The sequence below is a fragment of the Nerophis ophidion genome, linkage group LG18 (genome assembly GCF_033978795.1).
Source record: "Nerophis ophidion isolate RoL-2023_Sa linkage group LG18, RoL_Noph_v1.0, whole genome shotgun sequence".
In the NCBI taxonomy this organism is placed as follows: domain Eukaryota; kingdom Metazoa; phylum Chordata; class Actinopteri; order Syngnathiformes; family Syngnathidae; genus Nerophis; species Nerophis ophidion.
The window spans coordinates 25118445-25142078 of NC_084628.1; the positions used below are offsets into that span (position 1 = coordinate 25118445).

Sequence of the window (23634 nt, forward strand, 5' to 3'; positions counted from 1 at the left end):
CATTACGTGACTTGAGTATTAACCAAGTATTAGTGATATTGTTATTATAAGTGCTAAAGCAGACAAAATATTTATAGCGGCGCCGTGATCACTAGCTTGTGTCCCTATGTTTACACTATCGAGTGGTCTGCGGTTTCCATGATTGCCGGCTCCTTATAAGTTTATTCTAGATCACAAATCATGCCACCTGGACAGAAGAAGTCTGAATAGGTAAACTGACAAATTGGTACGCTTTGACAGCCATATAGGACCCGAAACGGGCGAGGACGACATGGAAAAGAGGCTAGGCCCACCCACCCAGTTTCTTCATGAGAATTATGAGTCATTCTTCATCTAAATAGGATTATATGAATATCCTAGCAGCCTGCATCCTAATGACAGCAGACATTGTACAGTAAGTGATGTTTATTATGTTAGTTGGCTCTCATAAAGTCTGCAATGGGTAATCAGTGATTAAGTTCAATTTTAGGACTAGATGGAACAATCCCATGATACAAATTAACCTGAGTTAGATTGGTAACAGTAGGCTACCTCCTTCGGAGCTGCTTTAAAGCGGTTATGGTGTTGGACCTGGTTGGGTGGGATTGCAAAATGGGGGACAGAGAGGAGGGGAGGAGATGGTTGACAGCTTCATTGGGGTCATCAGGTGGGCACCCTCCATCACCGATGTTTCAATGATAGGCCCACGACACCTCCAGAGGGCTCATCAGCAACATCTGGCGTCCCAAGTGAGCCCCCCTCTGCTTTTAACCATTATGTGCTGTAGGTCTTACTAGGGCTCAAGATGGTGTCTTTCCTCTTCACCCACAGCCACCGACTGGCTGTCTCTGCTGCTCCTGTGAGGGCTTTGATGGTGTTTCGCAGGGTTTGGCCTCAAACTCCAATGTCCTTAAGCAGCCTGAAGGTTGTCCGGCCCACAAAACTTCTGCAGCCAGTTTCCACTGGGCAGACCTTGGCTTTCCATCCATTCTGCTCAGCATCAGCTGCCAGTTCCCAGGGAAACATGAGTTCTATTACGTACACAATGTGCAGTGAGGAGGACCAGAGCACAAGGTCTGGTCTGAGGTTTGATCTGGCTCTCTCTGAAGGAAAGCAGAGCTTTTGATCAAGATCCACCTCCATTTTCCAGTCACAAGCCCTTCCGAGCTGGCCTATGTCTGGTATATGGCCTTTGGTCGACTCTGCACCTTCTCGGATTAACTTTCTTGTGGATGTATGATGTATTGATCTCCACTCTTTTGGCCTATAACGTGGCTGATAGAAACTTCAGAACCTGGTTGTTCCGCCAGGTGTAACAGACTCGTCTTGCAGCCAAGGAGAATGTGTTTGAGGTTAGCTGGATATAGACAAAGGAGGCATGTGGGGTTTTCTCCGTACCACTATATGAGGTTGGAAGGGGAGGGAAGGACATCATAAGTTGAGCGTAAGAAGAAGCTGATGTGAGCTGCCTCCATGCTCAGTAGCTCCCTCCATGAGACCTTTCTCACTTTCATCCACTGTCCTTGCTTGACTTGTGAGACAGCCTTTGCACATCTAGTTGCCTGTTCGTGCCGACATACCTCCTTTATAACCAGCCGACGTCGCTGAGCTGGGGCAGCCAAATGCCACCAAGGCCTCCTCTCCCCTGCTGTACAAAGCCAATGATGTCTCTGTGCCTAAGATCCTCGTTTGCTTGCAGAGTAGCTACCGCTGCAGTCCATTTCCTTCCAGTCACCAAGGTAGGAGCTGTTTGGGCAACACATAGGTCACGAGACTGTTGGCGTCATTTCCAGCTTTACCTTTTGCACACTTAAAACTCTTTTACTAGGCTGGAAACAGTAAGCTCCAGAACACCTCTTCCATACAGTCCGATGTTACTGAAGCATTTGGGAAAACTCAGCCACTTCCTAGCAAATGAGTTAACCACCCTGGTCGACTTTTCTACCTTTGTGGTTGGTACGTCGTAGATGGTAAGAGGCCACATTAGCCTGGGTAGAGACCCAAATTCGCGGCACCACAGCTTCACCCGGCCAGGGAGCATGGTCTTATCAATGTTTTCGAGGCCAGTTAAAGTATCTTTCTTGAGCTGGTCCACCTGCCCTGTGTCTTTGAGGGTGGCATGATACAAACGTCCAAGACTCTTGACAGGCTTCTCAGACACCGTTGGTATAGCCTTCTCACCCACCCAGAATCGATGTTCCATCAGCTTCCCACTCACCGAGATGCTTCTAGACTTGCTTGGCTTTATTTCCATCTGGGCCCACTGGCTGTTTTCTTGCAGCTTGTTCAGCAGCCGCCTAGCACACGCCTTGTTTGTGGTTAGAATGGTCATTTAATTGGTCATTGAATTTGACTCTATATGTTTGTGTGCTCTATGCACCCTGTGAAGCCTGAAATCCCTGCTTTTTGCACCGAAGTATCAATGTATTGGTTCATTTCCAGGTAGGTGGCCAGCCTGTGAGCCACTACACTGAAGAAGATTTTGCCTTCAACATTGAGAAGGCTGATTTGGCGAAACTGGCTGATGTCCACAGAGTCCTTTTACTTGGGGATCAAGGTGCCTCCTGCCCTCCGCCATGCAGTTGAAATTTCTGGTTTCTGCCACACCACCTTCATCAGCCTCCATCGAAAGTGTAAAACCTCTGGAGATTTCTTATAGAATCATATTGGAATTCCATTGGGCCCAAGAGAGGATGCAGCTCTTGCTCGTCGCACAATTCTCTCCACCTCACTCCACTTGGGAGGGTTAGTGTCCAGGTGGTGTTCTGGGGACTCTATCAGGTGGGAGAGTTTTCAGTCCGCTCCGCTGGCTATCAGTGTGATTCTGTTTGAGGTAAGTTTCAAGATCTTTCTTTGATGTTGTGAGTTTGCCACTTTTGTCCTTTGTAAAAACACCTTTTGCAAACATTTATGCCCGTAGAAGGTTAATTCTCTCTTTTTCCTCTTCTGGATGTCGGGTTCGTCCCTGACAGTTAGGTTATGTTTTAGTTTGTTTCCTCTGTGTGTGTAGTATTTCCTGTCAGCGCTCTTATTTTGTCTGTTTCATGTGTTTCTCCCTGAGCGCTGATTCCACTCAGCTGTGGCTGATTGGCACCTGGCCACACCTTGTGTCACTCAGCCCGCTCCTATTTTAACCTGCCTTCCCAAACAGTCTGTGCTGGATTATTGTTGTTGCTACCTGTCGTGTCATGTCAATGCACCGTTGCGGTAAACTATATTGGGTGGCTGTTTGTAGCTTACTGTCTTTTGTTCCCTGCTTCCTGTTTTGTTTGTTTATAGCCAAGTTTGTTATCATATTCGGTAGCTCTTTGTAGCTTACGGTCTTTTGTTCCCCGCTTCCAGTTTTGTTTGTTCATAGCCAAGTTTGTTATCCGCCTCGTGCGGGCTTTTTGTTAGTACTGTTTTGTTTGTTCTTGTTTTAGTATTTAAATTAAAGTATGTTTTATTACTCAATGCCTGCCTCCTTCTCTGAATCTTGGGGTTTGTCATCAGCTAATTCTGACAGAATAATCCAGCACTGACTGGATGGGAAGACAGGTCCATATAGGAGCGGGCTGATTGACACCAGGTGTGGCCAGGTGCCACACACACACAGGAAACAAAGACAAATGCAGAGGAAAAAACTAAAACATAACCAAACTGTCAGGGACGAACCTGACACTGGATATCTTTTCCATTGTTTTTTCAGCTGCCTTCTTTCCCTAACTAACCGTTCAATCTCTTGCTGTCTCCTGGAATTTGTCCGTGTAGCTGTCCTTTTCATTCTCTCTGTTTTTCCATATCGATTCGCGCCATAGCTGTAAATTAGGTCCCCCATTCTCTCCAGCTTTCTGATTGCAGTTCCCTTCAGTTGTCCGAAAAGTTTGCTGATGTCTGTGTCAATTGTCTCCCCCTCTCTTTTCTCACAGGATTTTGGCCACCTGATTTGTGGCTTTTGTCCTTGCATCTCACTCTCTGTTGTAGGCTGTGACAGGTTGGACACTGCTATACTTGGTTCTTCATCCCCAGCCTGAGCAAGGAGATTGATGACCTGCAGACAATGGTTTTGGTCCTGCTGCAGGACTTCATTCGACTTACTTGACTTCAATGCGAGAAAATAAAGCAAACATGAAGAGTTTTTTAAATTAATACACCACATTTGCTTAAAATGATCAAAATACGTTAATATTGAATGTTATTATAAGTGTGCCCGTTACTACATTACATATATACTTACATACATCATGTATATAAAACCTTAATGGAGGCGTTTGGATGTTTTTTTGAATGGGTTTTGTAAGCAGAATTGAACGGCTATGAATAGAGCAGCTCCCAAAGGCCCTGTTGTAAGTGGACTTTTGATCGCATTTATTTATTATTTAGAATACATTACAACAAAAAACTTCCATTCTCATGTCTTTCATATGGATTGTGAAAGATTGGCAAAATTCTAAAGAAAGAACAGTTCCTCATTAACGTTATCAAACGCTGTTATTCATTAACATGGCTAAACATGATCAAACGCTGCCGGTAAACATCAAAACTGTCAAATGCAGTCAGACACCTACCAAACGCTGTCAGACAGTTTAAACCATCGAACAATTATTAAACACTGTCAAACAATAACATTGCCAAATACAAAGATAATTAATTTCACCATTTTCTATCAAAGATGTCACAACAAAATTAAAAATTTTCATTCCCTGCGCATAAAATCAAATTGGGCAAAGGATTAAAAACAAAAATGCTGACCTGATGTCCCAGAAGCGGACCTTCTTGTCGAAATGTCCACTCATAACGCACTGCTCGGTGCACACAATGTCGTTACAGCTGGACCCGGTGAAGACTGTCTTCATGCCTGCAGACGAGACAGACTCAGCACGACGTGCAGGTGGCCTGGCACTAAAACGCTTCAAAAGCGACCAATCACGTACAGACTTTGCTGCGGAGGTCCCAGAGTTTGAGCGTGCGGTCGTAGCTTCCAGAGACGATGCGAGCGTAGTCCAACAGGAAACGAGCGGACAGAACCTTCCCACTGTGTCCAGTCAGGGTGTGCTAGGGAGGAAAAAGTGTTGACAAGTTACACCACAGCTCAGAGTGAATAGGAGAAGACAAACGCTTCCTGGTTGGACAGCTATGTGGGCAGAGCTACTGTGGTCTCAGCAGAAGAGTGCGATCACCGCTTAGACTCTCCCGCCCCAGCCTGGCGCTCCTTCGTGCTCGCTTGTGTCGGATGTAAGTCAGCCGGCCTGTGAACGCTCCCTACAGGTCGCTTGTGACGTCACATCCTGCTTGTCAGCAGAGCCTGGACCAGCACTGCACAACTTTAGCATGCTGGGGTAACAGCAGGGGCTGCTGGGAGCCAACATGGCGGCTGGGGGGAATAGTCTAAGCTCAAACCTTTTACTGCTCATCATGGACCTGCGCTAAATGCCATATGCCAACGTCTCAAAGAAAAAAACTGATACTTCAGCAAAATACTTTGATAAATTGCTGGTTCTCGCAACTTTCTATGGCCCCATGTTGAATTACTTTGCAATCATACGCCAAAAAAAAAGTACAGATTCTTTATTTGGACTGTGACTAATTTGTTGAGCAAAATGTTTGACTGTACAATAAGAGATTAAGAAAACCAGGACAATGTTTCTGCTAAAACTTTCATTAAAAAAAGTATCCTAAGAAAAGTGGGGCTAGAAAACCAAGCTACAAGATTACTTCCTTGGGCTGGGCAATAAAATGATGTCAACATATATCACAATCGACAAAAAAAAAAAGAAGGTATTTAATAAAACATTCTTCCAAAGAAGGCAGAAGTTGCGAAACAAGGTTGGTTGAATGAACAAAGGCCCTTGCTCTCTGGTAACCGAGCAACGCAGGACGTGATCACTGATAAGTGGGAGTGACACGCTAATAGCTAATCAAGTAACAGTATCAATCATCAAGTTTGCTTGTCTAGGGGTCGATTATTTGCATGGAGTGAGAAGAGAAAGTAAAAATTAACTTGTGGATAAAACAAGAAGTCACCTTTAAAAGGTATGGCAGTTTTTTGTAATGCATTTTTTTTTTTTTTTTTTTTTTTTTTTTTTAAAAAGGACCGTAGTCAGACCAATGTGGTCTATAAAAGATGCAAGGCGCTCGTCCCCACCAAGACCGCCAATACCACATCATCTTAGCCGTGCTCACCCTTTAGCGCACCGCTGCAACTTCCTGCCACTAAACCTGCAGAAAATAGATCTCAGGTTTCTCTCTTTACATTTTCACACTTTGCACTATTTTCTTAAACTTCATTAAGCATTTCTTACATATTCCATATTTTTGCACTTTCATTTGAAGAAACTATTGTCAAGTGTTTAATGTGATTTTAATATTTTGTTTTCCATGCTTGTGTTGACATTTCCTTTGTGCCTTGATAGCTGAGGCATTATAAGCAGAGGAAGGTTACATTTCAAATAAAAATGTTTACATTTATTATATTTTTCTCCTGCTTCTTATTTTCAATAGGTCATGACAAATTATCAATACCATGACGACGGCTGTAACGGTATGGTAGATACCGTAGTATTGCAGTTTCAAAATCATGTCATAAATGCCGTAAAGTGTGACAGTAGCAAACAAAAACTCGGTGAGTGTATTTTTTTTCTGGCACTTTTGCTTAGGGGGGCCAGATAACATCTCCCAGAATCCTCTGGGTAGTTCAGGACAGCAATGTGGGGGTGTGCCGTACCAGTAAAAAGAGACAAAGAGAAAGCAGGAAAGAAAGTGTGTTCCATTTTGTAGTAGATAAAAAATTGTTTATTTTCAAAATCCTAATAACGGTTTGAGTTACGCTGCTAACAGACAAAACCTTATAAAAACATTAACTCAGTGGAGGAGTTGATAAAGAGTGTCACGTTCGTGTTCCAAGCCAAAACAGACTGGGTCAAGGCGCACCACGCGGAGGGAAAGCACCTGCTGCACACCGAAGCCACTTGATAAGCTACCATCACCCAAAAAAAGATGAAGCCAGGGAAGCTAAACATCAATTTGTGGAGGTATTAACAATGTGAGTTAACTTTTCTGAGACACTGAATTTTCTAAAACAGATAGAAGATGTACGTGTAGAAGACACTGCTTTTCTGAAAGTAAAATTTGAGACAGTAAATTCTTTGGATTTAAAAATACATGTTTGTAGTAATAAATAAGATTACAACCTTTTAGCATTATATTAGTGTTCAATTACAGTAAGTGTGTTTATCCTAAACATTCCTGCCACTTCATTTAACACAATATTGTATTTATAAAGTTTTGTTTTTTTGTCATACCACAATAATATTGTACCGTAGTCCTAAAGGGGAACAGCACTTTTTGGGAATTTTGCTTATCGTTCACAATAATTATGACAGACAAGAGAACACGTCTTTTTTTTTTTTTTTTTTTTTTTAACTATTGAAAAAATGATCAAAAAAACGCTTGAAAGATGCAGCTGATGGTAGTCATTGTTGTAGCCTTCAAAACCCTCAATGTTTTATATAGTCACAACTATGTTGGATCCACTTTGGACTGAACTTTCACAATATCATGTTAGACACGCTCAACATCCATTGCTTTCAGTCCCCTGGGGGAGGGGTGGTTGCCCACATATGCGGTCCTCTCCAAGGTTTCTCATAGTCATCATTGTCACTGTCACCGACGTCCCACTGGGGTGAGTTTTTCCTTGCCCTTATGTGGGCTCTACCGAGGATATGTGATATGTACAATATACACACTGCAAGTATATATATAATTAAGTAACAGACACCTTCATAACAATAAGTAATATGTTCAATATCTACTGTACTTTTATTTTTCGGGACTGATTTTTTTCTGCGTATTGATTTCTGTTTCCATAGCAACGCATGTCTGACTTCTGGCAACACGTGCGTTCCTATTTCCGGAATCAAACACAAGTGTTTTCTGATTGTGGCAGACAACAGACTATTTTTGGATAAGAGGATTTACAAACTTATACTTTTGAAGCTAAATATACTGCTGTTTATAGAAGCGAGCACAAAGGAAGAGTGAGATGTTGGAGCAGACAGAAGCCAGGAGAGAGGAATGAAAGCCATTTTGACGCTATAAATAGAACTTGGAGACAAGCTTTTTCAACATAAATGGCGCGCTTACCCAAAATCAACAGGCAAAGTCCACAACATGCTGGACTAGGACGAACAACCATCGAGTGAATCACTTTTAATATTGATCATGATACACGCAGCACATCATGCGTGTTAGTACAACTACAGTACATACGGCGTCTGGCTAGCTGTGGACAAACAAAACATGAAATAATACTTTACAGATACTGTAATATGATTGTTCATGGTTTTCACTCAGTACAGATTGGTGTCGTATCGCAGTGTTGTGCATTACAAATTAACGCGTTGACGTAGAAGCTAGCTTATCTCTTGCTGTAGTTAGCTTTTACGGCTAATACCGTAGCACGCCGATGTGTTAGTACGCTAGAAAGTTTTTCAATGTTCTCGCTTACAATAATGTTGCTACAGTTTGATTATTATACAGGTTACGAAACGTAAATGAAATAATGTTGACGGAGTTTGAATGCATTTTTAAAAGGGATTTAGAGATAGAATTGATTAGTCCCATTAGCCGCATTGCTATCCACAAAGAATGAGCCAATTTTTACATGTTAGAATGCAAAAAAACATAAACCTTGTCTTCTGGTCTCTCATGATTGTGAACGATAGGAGACATTCCAAAAAAAAGTGCAGTTCTCCTTTAATACCGTGATAATATCATACAGTGTGATTTTGATAGTTAAATCTCTAATATTGACCGATACATAAAACTTATGTCGCGATACCATCTTCAGCCATATTATATTGCCCAGCCCTAATACTTTCTTTAAACATGGTTTCAGCTTGTCTTTTAAAAATGTTACTCACTGACCCTCAATCTGTAGTCGTCCAAAGTCCAGATGCGGCTGGCAAAGTCGTTGGAGGCGGCCAACAGGTACGAGCCCTGCACAAGGAAACACAAGTGAAAATGAAAGGGTAAAAAAAAAAAACAGGGTCGGTGTGTACGGACTTACTGCGCTGTCAAATTCAATGCTGGTGATTCCAGCGTTACTGCCGGTCAAAGCTCCTTTGGGCTCACAGCGACCTACAAATGCATGACATGATGAACACAAGGAACTCAAAGTTATTTCAGGGTTGAATGACTTTAATTCCGCTGTTCTGCGATATTCAAATATGTCAACTGAACTAAGGTCTCAGGTTGAAAACTTTAGATCAGCCCCCCCCTCTCCCCACGCCCGACACTCCACTGTGATGGTTTTTGTTGGACATGACCATAAGGAGCCAAGATTGTCTGCACTCAGACTCCAAATATGGTGTCACTTCCTGTGTGTCAGCAGCTCAGAGACCAGCACGGTATTACTTGTAACGTGCTGGCAGCACAGAGCAAAGGCTGCTGGGAGCACGGGCAGGGGAGAGGATTATGGGTAATCAGACCTTTTACTTCTCATCATTGACCTTTCACCTTTCTCACACCCTGATCAAAAAAGACGTCGTGATAGGGAACTCACCCGAGACCACTTCCCACAGCTTCACCCTGCGGTCCATCCCTCCTGTTGCTAGGAGACGTGAGCCGGGGCTGAACTTGACGGCATTCACCTCACCGTCGTGAGCTTCCTGAATGTGCGCACACAAAGAAATGTCAAGAAGAACTGAGTGTTGGGCAATGAAAGTGAAACCAAGCAAAACAGGTGACACTTGGACTTGAATGGGCGAAACTTACAAACACATGCAGTGCGGTGGACGGGACTCGAACCTCCGCGCAGGCCCCCATTGGCGCTTCTGGGTTTTCTGGAGAAGTACCCAAGGAGTTTGCACCTCGACGTCTGTCAACGACAACAAGTCGTATGATATCACATCAAAAAGTCATAGGCGAATCTGAATTGGAAAAGTTTTCCCATAGTCAACGATCAGCCTAATCTATGGTGGGTTCTTTTAATATGACCAAAAACTGCCAAAAGAACAGAGGAGAAAAAAATATGCAATGCAAACATTTTTAATTTTAAAATGTCACCTTCGTCTGGTTGTAACCCCCTCAGTTACCACAGCAGAAAGGAAAGGGAATATCAACCAAGAAAAACACAACACTTTAAACATTGTAAAAACACATTTAACACTTAATTCTTTCTTAAAATGAATGTGCAAAAATAAGACATAAGTGTAACAAAACAGTGCCAAGTGTGAAAATGTAGAACTACAGAACACTGAGAACCATTTTCTGCAGGTTTAGTGCCAGGGGGTTACAGCTGTGCCCTAAAGCAGTGTTTTTCAATCTTTTTGGAGCCAAAGCACATTTTTTTCCATTGACAAAATTCTGAGGAACACCATCAGCAGAAAACATAAAAAAATTAAACTCAGTAGCCGATACTGACAATAAAAAGTCGTTCTCGCAATTGTTAGATATGAATTTAAACCATAACCAAGCATGCATCAATATAGCTCTTGTCTCAAAGTAGGTGTACCGTCACATCACGCTGTAAATTATTTTAAATTTTTTGGTGTTTTCCTTTGTGTAGTGTTTTAGTTCTTGTCTTGCGCTCCTATTTTGTTGATATTTTCCTGTAGCAGTTTTAGGTCTTCCTTGAACGCTATTCACCGCATCTACTTTGCAATCCAGATTATTCAAATTATGCGGATGCTATCCGTCTTTGTGGGGACATTGTTGATTGTCATGTACGAACGTACTTTGTGGATGCCGTCTGCTCCACACGCTGTAAGTCTTTGCTGCAGTCCAGCATTCCGTTTTTTTTTACATTGCAGCCAGTTCAGTTTTAGTTTTGTTTTGCATAGCCATTCCTGGACTTCAATGCCTTTTCTTAGCGGAACTCACTTTTTTTTTATTTTAGGTTTAAGCGTTAGATACGTTTTTACCTGGACACTGCCTCCCGCTGTCTGCATATTGTGATCATGACAAACTATGTTCCTGAGAGCGACAAAGCAATTAGCTACCTGCTGCCATCTACTGATATGGAAGAGTATTACACGGTTACTTTGCCAAGCTCTGGACAGCAAACATACTCAACAAGGGCAGAGTTGCGAATTATAATTGCTGGATTGCAACAAATATATTAACCCAATTAGTTGAAATTACATAATCTCCCACGGCACACCAGACTATTTCACAGCACACTAGTTTGCCGGGGCACAGTGGTTGAAAAACGCTGCCCTAAAGGGTAAAAAATGCGCTCGCTTGATGCTAATACACATTGGTTTTGCTGATGACATTCGACTGATTAGCATTAGTGCTTTTACATGGCGATTTCAGCACTTCCAAATTTGTTAATAAAAACTACAACTAAGATACACGTTACAATCAAACAGCTAGTGTGCAATAACAATAATTACAGTATTAATACTTTTTAGGGTGCAACCAAAAAAAAGCACGAAACTATACACTACTGCCATCTAGCGTCTTGAACTTGCAACTGTTATTGCAACTTAATGTCGTACTTTCAAATGACAGGATGATGATAAAACAAGATTTAACAACTGGATAGCAATTATAATTATATATTTTTTAAATGTTGTCTACAAAAAAATGTATTTCATAATTAAAAACACTAATATTTATTAAGACACACCGACATACTAAAAATTGGTACTGTTGAGTACCAGTATCCATTCCGAAGTACTAGGAATTGGTACTGTTTAAAATTAAATGTGAACGGTATCCATACCAAGTCTACACTCAAGAATATTTCACTAATATTTCAAGAAGAAATCTATCACCCCCAATACACCCCTTGTACGCTGGGGGCTTAGCAGGTAGTCATCACCTCCCTCCCAGACGATTCCATTAATAGGTTTATAATCCAATTATATCTTCACCGTTTGAAGTCCTAGTTATTGGCCATGGACTTCAGCAAGAGGACAGAGCCCCCAACAGAGCATTACCCCAAACATCTACTTGTGTTCTGGATGCGTACCCAAAGATGTTGGAGATGGAGTCCAGCAGGCCACCCGGGGGAGGTTGGGAGATTTTCTTACTGCAACAATTCCATGTTTTGGTCAATTATGAGACACACCAGCACTAATAGCAACAAATGCAAATAATAAACTATGCACATTGGAATGTCACTTCAATTTATTTGATGTCTCACCTGGGAGTTCTGCCAAGTGCTCGGTTGTGTGCCGGCTCGCCACCTCCCTTCCCAGAATCTTCTGCCAGAACTTCAATGTCATCGTCCCTGAGGAGAACAACTAGTCACAACCTTGTGGCGTCAGGCCAGAACAAGTCCCAAAGTCATAAAAGTTCACCAACGGGTCAATCGGTAGCGGTTCTTTGGCGGCATCAGCCAGATCCTTCTGTAGTTTGGCTTGTCTGCGTCTGAGAAGAGGAAAGAAGAGCGAGAGTGTGTCACTCGTGCTGGTTTCTCTACCTGGCGAGGACATCTCTTATACCTGCTGTCCTTTTCGTTTTCAGAGTTAAGACGGTTTGCCTCTTGAGCCTTCTCAGCCATCCAGCGGGAGACTAGCTCTTGGTTGTCTTCTGTGGTTTTCCTCAGCTTCTCCTCCAGGGCGCTGAAGGTGATCTGCAGCGCGTCATACTCGTCCTTCAGAGTCTGATTGGCTCGTTCCAGATCCTGCATGCGAGACGCTTGGCATGTCAACTTCTTTCTCACCAGAAGGAGGTTAAATCAAGCGAGAGGTGCATGGAAATGGTCCAGGTGCAGTCTTCCTACCTGCAAGCAGTTCCTAAGATCTCGACAGTCTCCCTCCAGGTTGGCGATCTGCTGCTGGTACTCCTGCATCCTGAAATGTGACACAAGAAAGGCTGTCAGCCGCACATATCAGCAATCAGAACCTGAGAGGAAGCGCTACTGACTTGGCCTCGTTGTTCTGGATCTCTTTGTCTTTCTGTTGGATCTGGTTGTTGAGTTCAATCACCGTCTGGGCCAGCTGCGGGACAAGACCACAGGCGTTAGAAAAAACACCCTGTGTGTGTGTATATGAGAGATGGGTAAGTGACAGGTAGTTTTATTTCATTTTGCTCAGTTTGCAACGTTCTTGCTGATCGTTGTGGCCAACTCGACAGCAACTCATTTTATTCAATTAAGCCAGGGGTCGGGAACCTTTTTGGCTGAAAGAGCCATGAAAGCCAAATATTTTAATATGTATTTTTGTGAGAGCCATATAATATTTGACAATGAATACAACAAAATGTGTGCATTTTTAAGTAAGACCAACATTTTTAAAAGTATAATAAGTCTCTTATTCTTTTTACTAATATTTTTATTCTGAAGTTAACCAATAATAATTAAAAGACTTCTTACCATTAATGCGACTTCATGAACAGGTATGGTCGAAAACGGTTGGATGGATTAAAATGCATGAGAACTTTTTATATTTTGAATGTTATTTTTAACACTGTGGTTATGTTATAATAATTTTGTAGATATTATGACCACTTTTATGCCTAAGGGCCGTTGCTATAATTATTGTCAATTGTGCTGAAGTGATAGAGTGGCTGTGCCAGTAATCTGAGGGTTATTGGTTCAATCCCCACCTTCTACCATCCTAGTCACGTCCGTTGTGTCCTTGGGCAAGATATTTCACCCTTGCTCCTGATGGGTCCTGGTGAGCGCCTTGCATGGCAGCTCCCGCCATCAGTGTGTGAATGGGCCAATGTGGAAATACTGTCAAAGCGCTTTGGGCTTCTTAAAAAGGGGTGGAAAAGCGCTATACAAGTACAACCCATTTACCATTTTCTTTGTCTGTGCAAAGCTGGCTAGTCTGTTATCAGTGTCTGTGTCCAGGAACGGCCTGCTGACTGCCAAGGTCGAACCCCGTAGTGACGCAGACAGAGCAGAGAGACAAGGCGTGATCACCATTTTGCATTTTTGTATAACCACCTATTGTGTCTAACTGGAGTTGTCGAGATTACCCCCTTCCCTCAGCGACAGCTTCAGTGATGTTAAAAGGGACCTCCCAAATAGAGAGGAAGCACGCGGGCTGGACTTTTAGAACGTAGTTTGGATCTGTAACTAGAATACAGCCCAAAACACATCTCCTCATTAAGCCAAACTGAACTCTGTCTCTGCATGATTCCTTGCTTTTCGTCTGTTTTAATAGATGTCATCAGTGTTTGAACCTGACAGATTACCAGCGGATATGTTCATTTCTTATCGTGTTAAGCAATTAGATTAGATTAGATAGTACTTTATTTATTCCGTCAGGAAAATTACAATTTTCAGCACAATCCCATTCAAGATGAGACAAACATTAAAGGGAGACAGAACAGGATCGCTGACGGGTCTGCCGGCTTCCAGCGCCCCTTACAAAAAAAGATGAGATACAGGTAAACAGGGGGGGGGGAATAGAAGATTAAAATAAAATAAAAAAAATCGGTCTTAGCCTGGGCCCTGGAGAGGGGGTGCAGACTGAGGCCAAGAGAAAAAAAAAAAAAACTCATAGCCATAGTACACATCCCTCTTACATGTCAACAATGTCAGCTAAGATTTATCTGAGAGCCAGATGCAGTGCTCAAAAGAGCCACAGGTTCCCTACCCCTGAATTAAGCGAAAACCTCTTCACTTTTTTACAGTTTGTATCTTCTATGAAGTAGGTAGGCAGGTAGGTCTTTATTCTCATTGCGTAAGTACAACAAAACTTTGTTCTCAGTACAAACCCGTTCAAGATTAGACAAGAGGATTCACACCTATCGGTTTCAGCAGTTGCACAGGTTTGAGCCACAGCGGAATGGAAAGAAGGTGGTGAACCCTCTTGTCCTTCATTAGGAGTCTTTGACTGTGTGCTGCGAGCTGGCATTACACAGTGCAACAAGTTATGACCAACACCTGTAGCAGCTGACATGGACCAACTGATCACATAACCAAATGCCAATGCACAAGTCTGGCAATATTTCGGTTTAAACCTTTGGAAACATTGAAGAGCCAGTTTGACGAATCGGGAAAAACTTGCACACCCACTTGGAAACCCGGGACCGACAAAATAGTGTGCACACAGAAAGTGTGGTTCAAATCAGTACATGACCAAAGACATGCCATTGAATACTGTTGAAAAACTGGCATTTCTAAAAATTTTGCAAACGTTTAACAGACATTTGTCATGTTGGTAATTCCTCACTCAGAATCTGCCAGACTTACGTTTTTTGTTTTTTTTTACATAGAACCTGTTAATACATCTGCTTACACTATAGTGTTTATATTGTTACTCTGCAAGGTCTTGAATTGTCAGTTAAGTAATGTACAACTCCACCTCTACATACATGATCAATATTGAAGAGCTACTTTGTCAATACTTACTTAGCCATTGTATTAATTGTTTTGGTTGTATATATTTAAATGCCCCACTCCCTCAACATATTTTATTGCTGTGTGTGCAAAATTTAGCTAACAAAGTATAATTTATTGTTCTTTTTTTTGACCTGGAGATTTAAAAAAGTTTACATTCCAATCACAATGTTACAATACAAGAGAAATACAAGTTTATTGCATTTGATGGGATATAAATGCATTATTAGTGTATTCTTTCGTCAGTGGCTAATTTGGTAAAAAAAAAATAATAATGGCAATAATATCGTTTGTCGGGAATTATTTTTTTGGTCAACATAACGACGGGCAAAATGTGTTATTGTCCCAGTCCAACTTGTGTACCTAGGTTATAAATATTTAATAAGAAAAAATTATGTCTGTTAATGTGAGACATGATGCGGACTGAATATTTAGAAATGTTCTGATAAATTTAAAAAGTACTTCAAGTCGTTCACAACAGGAAACACTTGCCACCAAATTGCAAGCAGACTGACCTCGCCACGTTTTTTGTGCAGCTCCGTCAGTTCCTCCTGGTGGCGTATTCTCATCTCCGCCATTTCCTGCTGTAGCGCATCGCTGCGACTGGTGTCTGCCCCGCCGCTGCAACACAAACGCCGCCTCAGCTTGACATGACAACTACGCTGATTGCACGCGCCACTTTTTTAAAAGGCCTGCTGCACTCACGTCACTTCATGTCCCCGTGTGGCTTCGTACTTGTCAACCTGATAGCGCTCTGAAAGAACGGCCTGCAGGTCCGACTTTTCCAGCAGACGGTTGTCTGAAAAACACAAGGTTTGATGTGAAAAGCTGGGGTGAGGTCATCTTCCCACCACGGTGACCGTACTCTTGCAAGCATGTATGCTGGGTTGCAGATGACGTCACACCCGCTTTGCTTCGTCGCGCCGTAATCCATATGGAGGACAAACCCATAATACAGGAGGTTCCAGAGGTCTTGGGCACATTTCAAGTCCTCGTATCTGCTATACAATGAATGGTAGTAAGATGAAACTGGTACTGGACTCTCTGCTTGATGTGTGCCATGTGACCAACGGTGCTCACATTGAACACTTTTGAACAGTCCATGAAAAACTTGACTGCAAGCTTTCAGAATATATCCGATGTGTTTTTATATCCTTCATAGTTTGAAATATTCAATGTCATAATGCGCCCAAAACTTCTGGAACACACTGTATAAGTAAAACTCATTGTATAATATTTTCTTCTAATAGAAGTCGTAAAAATAGGGACGATGTCTGTACCAAGATCTGTAATAGGATTATAGAAAGACTGTCACATACAAAATTATTGTATATTGATGAATTTTCAAATTCAAAAACACGGATGATCTAACAGCAAAACTATCAAAATATGGTGGCTTCTTTTATAAAGTCAGACACACTCTGCCTCTTGAAGCACTCCGAATACTGTATAAATCCTTGTTTGAACCACATCTAAATTACTGCAATATCATACCGTGTAACACTCGTCCAAGTTATCTAAATATATTATGAATACGTCAAAAGAAAGTAATACAAGCCATAACATGGTCTGACTTGAATGCCGCCTCAAATCCACAAGATGAAGCTCCTGAAACTCACTGAGAGTAACATTTTACATAATCCATGTCTGGTGTACAATGTGGTATACAAGCTGAATGACTGGCTCTGTGAGCTCATTCCTATCACGCCATAGACTCCCAGCCACGAGCTTTAGTATGACGTGTAAAAGCCCACATTTCTGGAATCAACTTGACAGTCCAATCACACAATCTACTTTAATAAGAAAAACCTCTTGAAACATTATTTATTGCTACATTATAACACACCGTAAACCCCAAAAGGTGAAAAACAATTGCAATCATACAAAGCAAGAGATTTATTATTGTTTGTTTATAGTAGCATTCTGAAACAGAAATGCATATCATTGGCAAATAATGTGCAAAACTACCAACTACCAGAAAATTAATTAATGAGTACAAATTGGAACTTTATGGATGTATAAAATGGTTGAGGATGTAAGCATGTGAAAATGTTATTACATTACATATACTGTAATGGCCCCCCCGCTTATAAGCATTACAGATTCCTGGGAGTTTCCCTTTTACAAAGCACTTACAAATTATTTCAATTGTTAAACTCCGGCTTCCTCCCACTTCCAAAGACATGCACCTGGGGATAGGTTGATTGGCAAAACTAAATTGGCCCTAGTGTGTGAATGTGAGTGTGAATGTAGTCTGTCTATCTGTGTTGGCCCTGCGATGTGGTGGCGACATGTCCAGGGTGTACCCTGCCTTCCGCCCGATTGTAGCTGAGATAGGCGCCAGCGCCCCCCGCGACCCCAAAAGGGAATAAGCGGTAGAAAATGGATGGATGGACTTTTGTAATAGTTTGTAAATAAAGAGATGATGTGGAAGATGCATTAGTAAGTGAAAAGTTTGAGCTGAAAATGCCGCTTTGTGCTGTTCCATGCGTTCAAATCCAGAGATATGAAAAAAAGAGCTTTAAATAGAGTCCTGAAGGAAGTGGGTCATAAAATGAACAGTGAGGGAAATTACAAATGTGTGTTGAAAAAATTGGCTGGGAGTTTCCCTTTTACAAAGCACTTACACATAAAGCTGGGTGATATATCGATATACACGATATATCGCGGGTTTGTCTCTGTGCGATATAGAAAATACCTATATTGTGATATTTGAGTATACGTTCTCACGCAGTTGCTTTTAGCTGCGGGCATTACATGACAGGCTCTCCTCCTCCCTCTTTCTTGTCTCTCCTTCTCACAGAAAAGCGCACTTTCTTACATACGTCACATACTGTCACGTCATACATGTATACACCCTTGCCCAGCAGAGAGGTAGCAGAATGGGTAACGTTAGCTGTGATGCTAACAGAGCAATGCGATTGGTAATACGAGAGAAAGAAGGTGCGCATGAAGGAAGAATTAATTCCCAATAAAAACAGCAGAGGGTCTATCGTCTGGCGGTGGTTCGGCTTCAAGTGGGAATATGTCGACCAGACAACCGTAATTTGTAAAGTGCGGGCCAAAAGCGTTGCTATAAAAAGTATTATCACTGGTAATATGTAGCATCATTTGAAAAGTCACCTGCTAAAAAATGAAGGGAATTTCATAACATCCGTAGTAACCTACCACATAGCGAAGGGCGAATATTATTTGATTTCCTATTATGCAGCTCATTTATATTTGACACATAAAATGTCTCTGACAATCTTGCACTTTCTGTTTTGGAAATGACATGAACGTTTGTGCCACTGCTTAATATCTGTTTAATAAATACAGTTTTGGTCAATTAACTTAAAGGCCTACTGAAACCCACTAGTACCGACCACGCAGTCTGATAGTTTATATACCAATGATGAAATATTAACATTGCAACACATGCCAATACGGTCTTTTTAGTTTACTAAATTGCAATTTTAAATTTCCCGCGAAGTGTCGTGTTGAAAACGTGGCGGTATGATGACGCGTGCGTTTGACATCTTGGGTTGTAGCGGACATTATTTTCCAGCCCGATCCAAGCTATAAGTAGTCTGCTTTAATCGCATAATTAAACAGTATTCTGGACATCTGTGTTGCTGAATCTTTTGCAATTTGTTCAATTAATAATGGAGAAGTCAAAAATGGAGGTGGGAAGCTTTGAGCCACACAAACACACGGTATTTCCTTGTTTAAAATTCCCGGAGGTGAAGCTTTACTATGGATCAGAGCGGTCAAGCGAACATGGATCCCGACTACATGTCAACCGGCAGATTTCAGTGAGAAAATTGTGGTAATAAGTCGGCTCTTACCGGAGATCAGCGGAGCTTCTGTCCTGCTGCAGCTGCCGTGACTTCCCTCAGAGACTCTGGCGTCAACACACCCGTGGCCACACCCCTCCGACTTTCAGGTACCATTTAACTCACTAAAACACTACCAACACAATAGGCAGATAAGGGATTTCGCAGAATTATCCCAGTAAATGTGTCTAAAAACATCTGAATCGCTCCCACTGCAATCGCCTTTTTTTCTTCTAGTCCTTCACTCTAAATTTCCTCATCTACAAATCTTTTGTCCTCGCTCAAATTAATGGGGAAATTGTCACTTTCTCGGTCCGAATAGCTCTAGCTGCTGCTGTCTATGATTGTAAACAATGTGAGGATGTGAGGAGCCCTACAACCCGTGAAGTCACGCGCACAACGTCTGCTACTTCCGGTAAAGGCAAGGCTTTTTTATTAGCGACCAAATGTTGCAAACTTTATCGTCGATGTTCTCTACCAAATCCTTTCAGCAAAAATATGGCAATATCGCGAAATGAACAAGTATGACACATAGAATGGACCTGCTATCCCCGTTTGAATAAGAAAATCTAATTTTAGCAGGCCTTTAATTGTGATTTCCTTCTCTGCATGAAAGTCAAAAAGTAGCATATATTATTGCAGTATGAACAAGAATGTTTTAATGTAGACACATAGAATCATCATACTGCTGTGATTGTATGCATCAAGTGTTCAATCAAGGCCAAGGCAAAATATCGAGATATATATATCGTACATCACGATATGGCGTAAAAATATTGAGATATTAAAAAAGGCCATATGGCCCAGCCATACTTACAAATCATATAAATTGCTAGGTGTATGGACTTTTGTAATCTTTTGTAAATAAAGAAGTGGAAGATGCACAAGTAAGAGAAGTGTTTGAGCTGAGAATGCCGCTTTGTGCCGTTCCAAGCGTTCAAATAAAGAGATATGAAAAAATGAGCTTTTAATAGAGTCCTGAAAGAAGTGGTTCATAAAATGAATAGTCAGGAAAATGGCTCTCAACACGTTGCTTTCATCTCCTGGAGTAGTCGGACCATGCTCGTGTCTGCAGCGATCACTTCGTAGCAGGTTTTTTGGCACGTTTGATTTGTTTTGGAAACTTTTTGTGATGCAATTTCGTTTATTCTTTACTGTATAGGTAGTGTTTGAGAAGACGTAAGCATAAACTAAGGACAAGAGATGGTGTTAGTTCGTTCTTTTAAGTTGTGTTATGTAGGGCTGCATGATTAATCAACATCGAATCAACGTCATAGTTTTATTAGTGCCACAAATAACTAAAGACAGAGGGTTTTCTTTTCTCCGCCGTCACCGCCATTTGAGTGACAGACATGGTTGCCAATCAGATTTCTTGAGCCGTGTGTTCTTTGCCGCCCGGCCAATCCAAAATGTTTAAGGAAACAGCTGTAGAGACAGCCAGTACGCTAATAACAATCCAAGTGATCCAAGTGTGGCGAGGGGTGTTTTACTCACATTGGTGAATAATCTCCTCAAAGCCGTGTCGCTGCACTCTGTCTCGAAGCTTCAGTTGCTCGCAGATGTGTCTTTTCCATGTACATGCGCCCCTTTTCTGCGCCATGACCACCTAAAACAAAACAGAACTTGAATCCACACACCAGCGTGGCTTCAGAATCAGAAATACTTTAATCACGTAGCCTGCCAAAAGGAATTCAAAGACAAGCGCTAAAGGGGTCAACAAACCGCAAATTATTTTGGGCGATATATCGAATATACTCGATATATTGCAAGTTTGTCTCTGTGCGATATAGAAAATGACTATATCGTGAGTATTCGAGTATACGTTCTCACGCAGTTGCTTTTAGCAGTGGGCATCACACTACAGGCTTTTCTCACTCTTTTCTTGTCTCTCCTCACAGAGAGATAAAACAAGCGCACCATGTCACATACGTCACATACTGTCACGCATGCAAAGTCATACGCCCTTCCCGAGCGGAGAGGTAGCAGCATCGGGAACAATAGCTGTGGCAGGTGATGCAAGAGAAGCAGTGCGAGTGGTAGTACGAGAGAAAGAAAGATACGAATCTGTTAAATAGAGGAGGAAGAATTCATTCCCAAGAAAAACAGCACGGGGTCCATCGTCTGGCTACAAGTGAGATGTCGAACAGACAACCGTAAAATGTCAAGTATGCGGCAAAAACGTTGCTAAAAAAAGTAACAGCACTACTAATTTGCAGCATCATTTGAAAAGCCACCCATTAGAGCAGTGGTTCTCAACCTTTTTTCAGTGATATACCCCCTGTGAACATTTTTTTAATTCAAGTACCCCCTAATAAAAGCAAAGCATTTTTGGTTGAAAAGAACAGATAAAGAATTAAAATACAGCACTATGTCATCAGTTTCTGATTTATTAAATTGTATAACAGTGCAAAACATTGCTCATTGGAAGTGGTCTTACTTGAACTATTTGGAAAAAAATATATAAAAACTTGCTGAAAAACAAACAAGTGCCCTTATGTGGGCTCTACCGAGGATGTAGTTGTGGTTTGTGCAGCCCTTTGAGACACTAGTGATTTAGGGCTATATAAATAAACATTGATTGATTGATTGATTCAATTATAAATCAAGATTTCTACACATAAAAGTAATCATCAACTTAAAGTGTCCTCTTTGAGGATTGTAACAGAGATCCATCTGGATTCATGAACTTAATTGTAAACATTTCTTCATAAAAAAAGAAATCTTTAACACAGTGGTTCTTAACCTGGGTTCGAACGAACCCTTGGGGTTCGGTGAGTCAGCCTCAGGGGTTCGGCAGAGCCTCCGCCACGGAGGTCAAGAAAGACCCTACTGATCTTGTAAATAAAAACTTCTCCCTATCGCCGTATTATGGATATCCCCGAAAAATGTTACCTGTAATTTTCCATCTGATTTACAGATGTGTCATTTGTTATGAATTCATGCACCGTGTTGGTTTTGTTCTTTGAACAAGATGATGTTCATCCACGGTTTATTTTGTCCACCAGTAAAAAAAACATAACTTTGTCTTGAATTTGAGAAAAAAAACAATATTTTATTTTTCACTAAAAAAGGGTTCGGTGGATCCACATATGAAACTGGTGGGGTTCGGTACCTCCCACAAGGTTAAGAACCACTGCTTTAACATCAATATTAATGGAACATGTCCACAAAAAATCTAGCTGCTAACACAGAATATTGCATTGTTGCTTTTCTTTTCACAGTTCATGAACTTACATTCATATTTTGTTTAAGTATTATTCGATAAATATTTTTATAAACGATTTTTGAATTGTTGCTATTTTTAGAATATTTTTTAAAATCTCACGTACCCCTTGGCATACCTTTAAGTACCCCCAGAGGTACGCATACCCCCATTTGAGAACCACTGCGCTCGAGAATAAAGAGTACATGAAACTCTGCATGTCAACATCTCGGGCCGGTGCCACACCCACAAAATGCCGAAGCAACCAGCACTGACCCAATTGAGCCTGGCGTCTTCCATTTCCAGATCAACACCATATGAAAAAAATACGTCAAAAACAGGATATAACGTTTGCAGTAACCTACCACATAGCGAAGGACATACACTTTTTTTTTCTTATCATGCAGCTATTTTTTATACTTCAGTATTTGAAATATCTTGTGTGACATCATGCATTTGTCTTATAATATTTTAGTGGCGTTCCGTACAAAAAGTGCACTTTAATTTAGTGTTGTTTTGATAAGTCATCTTAGTGACATCATGCACAAAAGTGCACTCATAACTTGTTTTAAAAAGTCTCTGACAATCTTGCACTTTCTGTTTAGAAATGACGTGAATGTTTGTGCTACTGCTTGATAACTGTTTAATAAATACTGGTAAACTAACTTAGTTGTGATTTCCCTCTCTGCATGAAAGTTTAAAAGTGGCATACATTAATGCAGTATGAACAAGAATGTTTTAATGTTGACACATAGAAACATCATACTGCTGTGATTATTTCCATCAAGTGTTCATTCAAGGCGGCTTCACGGTGGAAGAGGGGTTAGTGTGTCTGCCTCACAATACGAAGGTCCTGCAGTCTTGGGTTCAATCCCAGGCTCGGGATCTTTCTGTGTGGAGTTTGCATGTTCTCTCTGTGAATGCGTGGGTTCCCTCCGGGTATTCCGGCTTCCTCCCACTTCCAAAGACATGCACCTGGGGATAGGTTGATTGGCAACACTAAATTTGCCCTAGTGTGTGAATGTGAGTGTGAATGTTGTCTTTGTTGGCCCTGTGATGAGGTGGCGACTTGTCCAGGGCGATTGTAGCCAAGATAGGCGCCAGCGCCCCCCGCCACCCCAAAAGGGACTAAGCGGTAGAAATGGATGGATGGATGGATGGGGTTCATTCAAGGCTAAGGCGAGATATATATCGTGCATCGTGACATGGCCAAAAAATATCGAGATATTACCAAAGGGCCATATTCCCCAGCCCTACTCGTAGGATAAACAATATTTTTCTTGGAAGCTTTAGCTGCTTATGACTAGAGTATGTCACGTGATTGTAACTCAACGCCAAAAAAACGGAAATGCTGA

General features: G+C 41.5%; 1 protein-coding gene and 2 non-coding genes across 6 annotated transcripts in view; all 3 read right to left on the bottom strand.

The window, feature by feature from the left end:
* Positions 1-23634, bottom strand: part of atg16l1 (ATG16 autophagy related 16-like 1 (S. cerevisiae)) — a 33904-nt gene that overhangs the window by 8448 nt on the left and 1822 nt on the right. Inside the window, exons 2-16 of one of the 4 annotated variants that reach the window (XM_061877824.1) lie at positions 20572-20683; positions 15968-16061; positions 15778-15883; positions 12835-12908; positions 12692-12761; positions 12411-12592; positions 12271-12336; positions 12110-12196; positions 11936-11995; positions 9733-9835; positions 9521-9626; positions 9026-9096; positions 8884-8955; positions 4893-5013; positions 4711-4816 (exon numbers count right to left, since the gene is read on the bottom strand). In XM_061877824.1, coding sequence (XP_061733808.1) covers positions 4711-4816; positions 4893-5013; positions 8884-8955; positions 9026-9096; positions 9521-9626; positions 9733-9835; positions 11936-11995; positions 12110-12196; positions 12271-12336; positions 12411-12592; positions 12692-12761; positions 12835-12908; positions 15778-15883; positions 15968-16061; positions 20572-20677 — 1424 coding nt within the window. In that variant the 5' untranslated portion in view covers positions 20678-20683. Of the gene's footprint in view, positions 1-4710; positions 4817-4892; positions 5014-8883; positions 8956-9025; positions 9097-9520; positions 9627-9732; positions 9836-11935; positions 11996-12109; positions 12197-12270; positions 12337-12410; positions 12593-12691; positions 12762-12834; positions 12909-15777; positions 15884-15967; positions 16062-20571; positions 20723-23634 lie in introns of all 4 variants that reach the window. The other 3 variants (XM_061877825.1, XM_061877826.1, XM_061877828.1) reach the window with 3 other exon arrangements.
* LOC133537656 (small Cajal body-specific RNA 6) lies at positions 5114-5380 on the bottom strand. The gene has a single exon (XR_009802777.1). It is a non-coding gene; the product is annotated as a small Cajal body-specific RNA 6 (non-coding RNA).
* On the bottom strand, positions 9202-9468 carry LOC133537655 (small Cajal body-specific RNA 6). The gene has a single exon (XR_009802776.1). It is a non-coding gene; the product is annotated as a small Cajal body-specific RNA 6 (non-coding RNA).